The sequence below is a fragment of the Sinohyriopsis cumingii genome, chromosome 14, assembly GCF_028554795.1.
Source record: "Sinohyriopsis cumingii isolate HCF-2022 chromosome 14, ASM2855479v2, whole genome shotgun sequence".
Taxonomy (NCBI): Eukaryota; Metazoa; Mollusca; class Bivalvia; order Unionida; family Unionidae; genus Sinohyriopsis; species Sinohyriopsis cumingii.
The window spans coordinates 2,689,645-2,698,372 of record NC_142974.1 but is presented as its reverse complement, the minus strand read 5'-3'; the positions used below and the strand labels follow the sequence as shown (position 1 = coordinate 2,698,372).

General features: G+C 34.4%; 1 protein-coding gene across 1 annotated transcript; it reads right to left on the bottom strand.

The window, feature by feature from the left end:
- Window positions 1-1,089: 1,089 nt before the first annotated feature.
- On the bottom strand, window positions 1,090-5,483 carry LOC149783101 (uncharacterized). Its single transcript, XM_089933071.1, has 6 exons — window positions 5,354-5,483; window positions 5,075-5,149; window positions 4,471-4,620; window positions 3,056-3,157; window positions 2,521-2,740; window positions 1,090-1,279 (listed from the first exon to the last, which is right to left on the bottom strand). The coding sequence occupies exons 2-6, from the start codon at window positions 5,129-5,131 to the stop codon at window positions 1,242-1,244; spliced, it is 567 nt and encodes a 188-aa protein (XP_089789197.1). The 5' UTR covers window positions 5,132-5,149; window positions 5,354-5,483; the 3' UTR covers window positions 1,090-1,241.
- Between the last annotated feature and the right edge of the window lie 3,245 nt (window positions 5,484-8,728).

Here is an 8,728-nt window from a genome sequence, read left to right as displayed (position 1 = left end):
TTCAACCCGGACTATTCCATGCATGTCAGGTTATCCTGGGCTATCATCCAGATGACTGATACAGTCTTTTGGAAAGGAAGGATCTATGTAGAGAGACAATGTTGACTAAAGAGAGTTTCAATCTAAGGATCAGATTTCAGACAAAGTTTGAGGAAGAGAAGATCCGTGAGATGCCCTCTATGTTAACGGAGTGATGTTAACAAGAAAAGACAATCAAAGACCCTTTTCAGTGCCAATCATTTGCCTCGAAAAGATGGCTATTCTATTTGCCATTTTTGTGTATGTGTATGTGTCTTTGTTTTGTGTTTGTGTTTAATTGTATTTATATGTCCCGCCCCGCCAAGCGTTCTCGCTTTTTTATCTGCTATTTGACCTTATAGAGGTCAGCCCTTGCAACATTGTTGCCAATGTCCAGTACCGTGACGTCACCCCACCTGTCCAATTCCTATTGTTGCTAAATAGACCCATTATTTTTTTTAAGACTATGTAGTCTCAATCGTTTTTGAGGCTATACAGTCCGAACATTTTTGAGGCTATACAGTCCGAACATTTTTGAGGCTATACAGTCCCATTTCACTACTGCGGTCCTCGTTATGCACAGTAAAGGATCGTTTGAGTGTTTAATGCTATTGTTTTAATGTGGAGCAATGTATAGGCAGTGCGTATACAGAGGTCTGTGGTTTGCCAAAAATGAGGAAGATGATATATTAATATCAAGTGTATGCTTTAGTGGCTGAAAAAATAAACCTTTAAAAACCTCCAGCTCCAGTAAGGACTTATCAATTACTTAAGTTTTCAAAAACCCATGAGATGATTGAAAGAACGATACACATACATACATACGTACATACATACATACATACATACATGCATGCATGCATAGACTATCGTGTGCTGCAATATGGCTTTAAACCCCACAACAACAACAACAACAGCATATATAAATATGTATATGAATAGACGGAAAAAAATATATGCTTTGTAAATTATATATGTATGAATCCAAAAATAACTGAGTACAATTAGTAAAGAGTGAGAGCAAGAAAGTGAGGACGAAGGGCTTATAAGCATGAAGTAAGAAACCGTAAATTGCTTCAATGCGAGATTAAATTTTATTTCCATCAGTTTTAAACATGATCAATTTTTAATTTGCTCTCAATGAAACACAATGTTGCATATGCTTGAAGAAACAGTTTACCAGAAAAGATCACCTCTTCATGTGTTTCAAATATTAAAGCTCATCAACAGCAACAGGCAAAGATACAAAATCCACATCCATCTGAAATTGTGAAGACTAATATTATTGACTAAGGATACCTTAAGTAATTGAAGCTTGTAGGATTTCAATGTTTGTCACATATTTTTTTCAAAGGCAATATAATTTTAGTAAGCTTAAGTACTTTATCGCGCACGATACTTAATTTTCTGGAACCGTTTTTCTCAATCGTTTGAATAATAAATAAAATGATGAAGTCTGGATCGTTCGACTATACGCCAAAAGACCGAATGATTAATTAGATGTTCTATCGAATGAATAAATAAAAAATTACTTGATCTTAAATACACCAATTAAATGGAAAAATAAGACATAGCATTATCACACCGTATTTCACTGGGCATATACGTACAGAAGTTATTTGTTGGTTATTCTTTTCAGCTAATTTGTTCATTCGTAATTATATATTATGTATTAAAAGTATAGAGGCTCATAACTTAGACATCTGATTAACTCGAAATATGTTTTTCGAGAGCTTCCAGTTTATGTCTGTTAAAATTACGATCAAGTGTTATATATGTCCAATTTATATTATGTGCTTGATATGTGTCATAAACTAAGGTATAAATATTTGCCTACCTCACTGTTGTATTGTGTTAAAAAAATTATTTAAAAAATCTCAAGTGAAGGACTGGCCTTATTTACAAGTTAAAATGTTCTGGAAGCAAACTTCTAGGCGATTTGGTGAAATTTTTATTAACATTTCTGAAAGTCTTTTGTCAAGTGATATATATATATATATATATATATATATATATATATATATATATATATATATATATATATATATATAGGTTCAATAAACAAGTTTTTCAGTCATGTTTAATACCATTCTTCGGTAATCTGTAATCAGAATTTATACTTGTGTTCACATATGTTATGAGAGGAACTATTTATTTAAATTTTTCATTGGAATTACTAAGTGCTTCTCGGCTTTTTGGATAAACTACTACTGTGGGTGTATTGATAACTCTTTTAAAATACATTCTGATTTATGTCATTGTGGTACCTCTGGACATTCAAGACTCTTGGTAAATAAAGACTTTCAAGACTGTTGGAATTCATTCGAAACATTGAACACCTTTTGGATTTGTAATAGAACAGTTAGGATTATTGTAATATTATTTTCTGTTTGCATTCTCGGAAAATAAATTATTTTTTGAATTTTGCTAAGCTTGGTGTCTTTACTTGTTTACGTTACATAGTTAAAAACCAAAGAGTTGTAACAACTGTTTGATACGTACAGTTTCTCTCATGTTGTGATCCAGAAACAAAATCCGCATTTATCATATTACGTCTACCAACGTTACTAGCAGTAGGTGATCCATGAACGAAAAAGATATTGTAACCGCGACAGAATCTTGTAATTCTTGCTCCAGCAATAAGTTTTGCCAGATCTAAAGGCATTGGATATCTTTCGCACGACCAGGATATTTCCCTCAACTCATGATGGTACTGTGGATCCTGCATAAAAAGAGATCATTATGATTTAGTTTGATGGAAACTTGTTTTACCTCATTACCACCAAGGCACACAAATAGAAGGTTCCTGGAGAATATGATTTCCATGAACAGTTGCTCCAAACGTTTGCAAGAGGTTATAACTTTTAAAGATAAACAATAACTTACATGCATACTTATGCAATAATGAATTCGAAGAAATGATAAATGACATAAACATCATATATAGTATCTCTCCCAGCGGTTTTGCTAAATCACCTTTACTTTTACCAACTCTTTTGTATTATATGTATATGAATAGTGAGTTATTACTTCTTACATTCTGCATTCTTAGCACAGTTTCCTTAAATTCCGTGAGAGTATGATTAGTAAACTGAAGAAAACACTTTTCTTGATCCACATCTTTCACCACCGAGTATCCCTAAAAAAAAAAAAAAACGATATATGATGAGATCAATTTGGGATTTTAGCTACATAACATGAATAAATTTTTATCAACTAGTACGAAACTACGAGATGAAAGTCATGAATGCTTATGCATGTAGTGTGCTTTTATACTGCCTTTTAAAGATATTGGTATAATATTTGATTTTAATTTTGAGACATATCATCAATATATTGCAATATGCTCATATAACATGAATTGTCGAAACTATATATAGGTTTTATTAGTATCCCTTTCTCCTTAAAACAATCACAGCCACTATCCTGACACTGCAATATCCCTTTTATTTCAATCATAATTACTTTTGTGTTTTTTTCCTTTCCTTTTCCTTTTTAACTTCTTCTATATCTCTTTCCACTTATTTTACCTTCTGAAGTTGATATTATTATTGTCATTATTATTGTATTGATAGCAAGATTTCTATATTGTTATGCTTATTGTTCTGCTGGCTTATTGTGATATCTGTTTTAAAACATTTCGCTCTTTCCGTTTAAAGAGAATAATATTCCGATAATTAATCGCATCATACATATTTTTAAACATTCTACTGGCTTATTGTGCAATCTCGTTTTGTCCAGCAATATATTGACAAATGTATGTATGTATGTATGTATGTATGTATGTATGCATGCATGCATGCATACATGGATGGATGGATGGATGTGACTGCTCCATTGGCCTAAATGCTTGGAGCGATTACCTTGAGTGCGGGAAGTTGCGGTTCGAACCTCGGCTGAGTAATATCAAAGACTTATAAAAATGGTACTAACAGCTATCTCGCTGCTCAGTATTAAGAGGTTAGGTAATAGGACTGGATGGAACATGATGCTACATGCCTGTGGCATGAGGCCCCAGTGCTAAACATCACTATACACTGCAATACATTGTAACGATCTGAATAAAATTGTTAAAGCTACATCAAAAATCCAAATCACATACAATTCTACGTCCACGTTATCGGTCCTAAAACGCAACTGTTACACTAAACATCCAAACTTTCTCAAACATCGAGCATGCAATATATGTGCATTAGTATGTATGTAACATTCCAAAACAAAACAATCAAAGCGCTTATTTCTAAAACACATTCAGATTTTCATTACAGTATTTATGTTGGAAGGTTTTATTTTTCCTCATTCCTTGTTTTACTCAAATATAGCTTTTTTTAATTTGACATACATTTAATAATAAAGTACAGTAAGCAACCTAAACCAGTCCTTAATTCGTTTCCAATTAAAGAGGCTAAATTTAATACCAAATAAAGCAATAAAGTCATTTTAGATAGATACCTTGGTCAGGTCATGGAAGTTGATGGAGTTCAAATATTTCGGATCTGCCTGCCCAGCAAATGATGTTACGATGGCATAATTTTCTTCTTCATCTAAGAGAAGATCTTCGTGCAATGCATGCTGCTTGTTGAACACGGTGAGCCGGAAATTCTGAAATGTTTAAATGCAGAAACTTGTAAAACTAAGTATTAATTTTTTAATTTGGGTGTAACTAGTCTAATATTTGTTTTACTAACGAATGTCTTATGAAGGTAAACAATGCTGTAAAGTTTAGTTTTTATTCTGAAAATCAACTAGTTTCTCTTCATCAATATTTTTGTCAATCTATCTATCTATTAATTAAAGGAAAGAAAGACTAGCTGGTCGTTTAGATACTAACATTCAAATAAATTATCCCTCCCTTAAGCAGAGATAATTAATTGTTTTGGATAATAGATATTTTCACTTTACGGGTAAGAGGGTGAAGTGACTAAAAACAAAAAATATGTGTCGTCCTGATGCCATAATTTTATGGAATACAAACATGTTTTTATTACAAAATAGTAATTACATCAAATATTGTGCAAAATGCATACAATTTTCTAAAATGCGATTAATTCATTACCTGTGGCACAGCGAATGCCGAGGTCAGCATAAAGACCAGTGAGATCAAGGATGACATCGATGAAATTTAATGTAGCTGTCAAGGTAAAACATATATTTCTGGCATTAGATTACAAAGATAATAACAATTCTTACTTACTGTTATATATGTATATATATATATATACACAAAGATAATATCATTTCTTACTTATTTTAAACTCAAGTGTGAAATGTCGTTCAATATTGTCGAATGTCGTGAATTCTTTACATTATCTGCGCGACTGCTAGCTGTAAATACCTTATTGTAACACCTCTGGGAACGTAGTCATTGACCAAGGATAGAGAGTCTTGACGGAAATGATGTTATAGGGCTTTTATAGTTGAACGTCTGTGAAGATGACACATTTCAACTTCACACATTTAAGTAAAATTACTGACTTTCTTAATATGACACGATTTACACTGAATGATCCATATTTATTACAAACAACGTGGGCGTTATATAATACAGACACGTTCGCTGTAACCGAACTAGATTCATATTGGTTGGTTTCAGGGCATTAAAGTTAATAAAAATCTGACCTATAAGTTTTCAGTTTGTCACGTTTTGGACATTGTGATTAAACAAGAGGGCGGTAAGGTCAGTGTGATACATGAATCTGTACAAAGGTCACCGATAAGAGATCATTCCGACATGCCCATCAGCCTTCCTTATTTCACTATCTATATCCATTTGAAGGCTGTTAGTTCAGGCCTGAAAAGAAAAGCTACATAATGTCACTTAGAGTGGGACAACATATCCACTTTCTATCCCACACACATCACTACAAGTTTATGAACTGTATAATATATTTGAGTTCAAATAATTTTAAAGAGAAACCTCCTGTATTGAGCTCTATTAAATTTTAGATTTGTCTAACTTTCTTTCTGAACATTTAGATTTATTTGTTTCATTACAATAGATTTCATCAATGTACATGGTCGGGTGTTGCTTCTGCTTGGTAAGTGTCTGTCAAGACATATCTATTAATGAAAAAGTTATGCACACATTTTAAGGTGCTTAGATTATATATATATATATATATATATATATATATATATATATATATATATATATATATATATATATATATATATATATATATATATATATAGTCATATAAATAAATATAAAGTAAATATATTTAGTCATAAATTTTAATAAGTGTGCATTATATATAATAAAAATATTAATAAAACTGTTTATTTCTATTTAGTCATAAATTTTAGATATAGTTATCAATAGAGATATATGTATCTTTAAGGTCCCGTTTTATGTATTTTTATGTATTAAAAGATCGTTAATCTGTGCCGTTTATGCATAGTTCCTTGTCAATTATTCGTTAAAGTATAAGACAGGTTAAAAATGTAAGCTATGACGTCATCTTGTTTATGTCATATTGTTTTTTTCATTGATCACTTAGAAACAACATATTTAATGACGTAAGCATTGATATTGAATTCAATTTGAATTCCGTCTGATGAAGCATTAAAGCGAAACCTGTCAAACACATATTCTACATATATACAAGTTAAGGACACTGCTGAACAGACTATAACCACAGGCTGAAGAGATCACTGGCGAGGATCAGGCTGGTTTCAGAGCGGTGCGCAGCACAACAGAGCAGATCTTCAACCTCAGTATATTGTGCGAGAAGTACCTGAAACACCAGCAAGATCTGTACCACGTCTTCTTGGATTTCAAGAAGGCATTTGACAGGGTAGGGCATGCAGCCTTGAGGGCGACCATGAGACTGTACAACATCAATGCCAACCTCATCACACTAATAAAGCACCTCTATGACAAGGCCACCAGTGCGGCATACTTCAACGGCAGCATAGGGGACTAGTTCAGAACGAATGTCGGAGTCAGACAAGGCTGTCTGCTCTCTCCCACACTATTCAACATCTTTCTGGAGAGAATCATGGCAGACGAGCTTGATTAGCATACCGGGGCAGTCAGCATCAGCGGCAGAACAATCACCAACTTACGTTTTTCTGATGACATTGATGGACTAGCAGGAAATGAGCAACAATTAGCTAACTTAGTAGAGAATCTTGACAAAACCTCTGCAGCGTATAGCATAGAAATTAGTGCAGAGAAGACCAAAATGATGACCAACAACATCAAGGGTATCAGCACTGACATCGGGGTCCAAGGTACAAAGCCAAAAACAGTCCACAGCTTCAAGTATTTGGGGGCAACTGTAACAGATGAAGGCTCGAAACCTGAAATATTATCCAGGATTGCACAGACAACAGCAGCGCTGACAAAACTGAAGCCCATCTGGAAGGAGAAGAACATCGCACTCAGCTCAAAAGTCAGACTGATGCACTCACTGGTGATCTTCATACTTATCTATGCCTGCGAATCATGGACCATAACAGCGGACTTGGAGAAAGGATACAGGCAACAGAGATTGGATGTTTCCGAAAGATCCTCGGCGTCACATACAAAGACCATATCATCAATGAAGAAATACTGCAAAGGATACGAGAAGCCATTGGGCCTCACGATGACCTCTTGATCATAGTAAAAAAGCGGAAACTGCAGTGGTATGGGTATCTCTCACGATCATCATGACTTGCCAACACAATCCTGCAAGGCACTGTACAAGGAAGAATAAAGAGAGGCAGGCAAAGAAAGAGGTGGGAAGATAACATTCGAGAGTGGACAGGCTTGACACTGAGCGACTCACTGAGAAAGACGAAAAATCGAGAGGAACGGAGGAAGCTGGTTGTTAGGTCTTGTGCTGTGCCCAAACGGTCTTCCAGACTACGGGAATGATGATGATGATGATGATGATGATGATATATATATATATATATATATATATATATATATATATATATATATATATATATATATATATATATATATATATATATATATATATATACACACACACCACTAAACACTCACATAAAAAACACATTTTCATAAGGGGGATTGGGGTTTCTTTGGGGGTGGGGGTGGAGAGATTATTCACAAACACATCGGCATATTCATACATACATATCCAGGTTTGGGCAAAATGATGAGTATCTCATTTCTAGAAATATGCTGGCTCTGAAAAAGGCTGTTCTTTCCTCCAGAACACATAGTGCCTGCACCACCCTGACATAGCTCCACAAACACACCGTTGACTACCGAAGAATTAGTAGAGATAGTGAATGATGAGAGAGCTTGACTCGCTTCAGAGCCCCAATATTCCCCTTCAAGGACTCTGAATATTGTTTTGTCCCTCGCTCGTCGACGCTGTGCTTGTGGATATTGCTTTGTTGTTGTCGCCTCTATGGTAATGGCAGCTCCTGAGCCTAGTGTTTTGTCTGTGGAATCCTTACTCGCCTCTGCTGTACTGGTGATCTCATCAAATGTTTTACCTCACGGGTATGTTACACCATCAGTACCCTTTATTATTTTCTTCCTCTTCTTTATTTTCATTCTCTAGATCAGCTTCTGCTTCTAATACTTCCATGGTCAATTCGTCCAGGACGTAACGAATATGCTCCAGGTGTACTTGGGGTTCCATAAGGTTATGTAGCTTGCTCATTTTTGGGGGATGTTGACCAGTCAACAATGATAACTTTATTTTCTCAAGCACAGACGTGGAGGAATATATCCTTCATATAA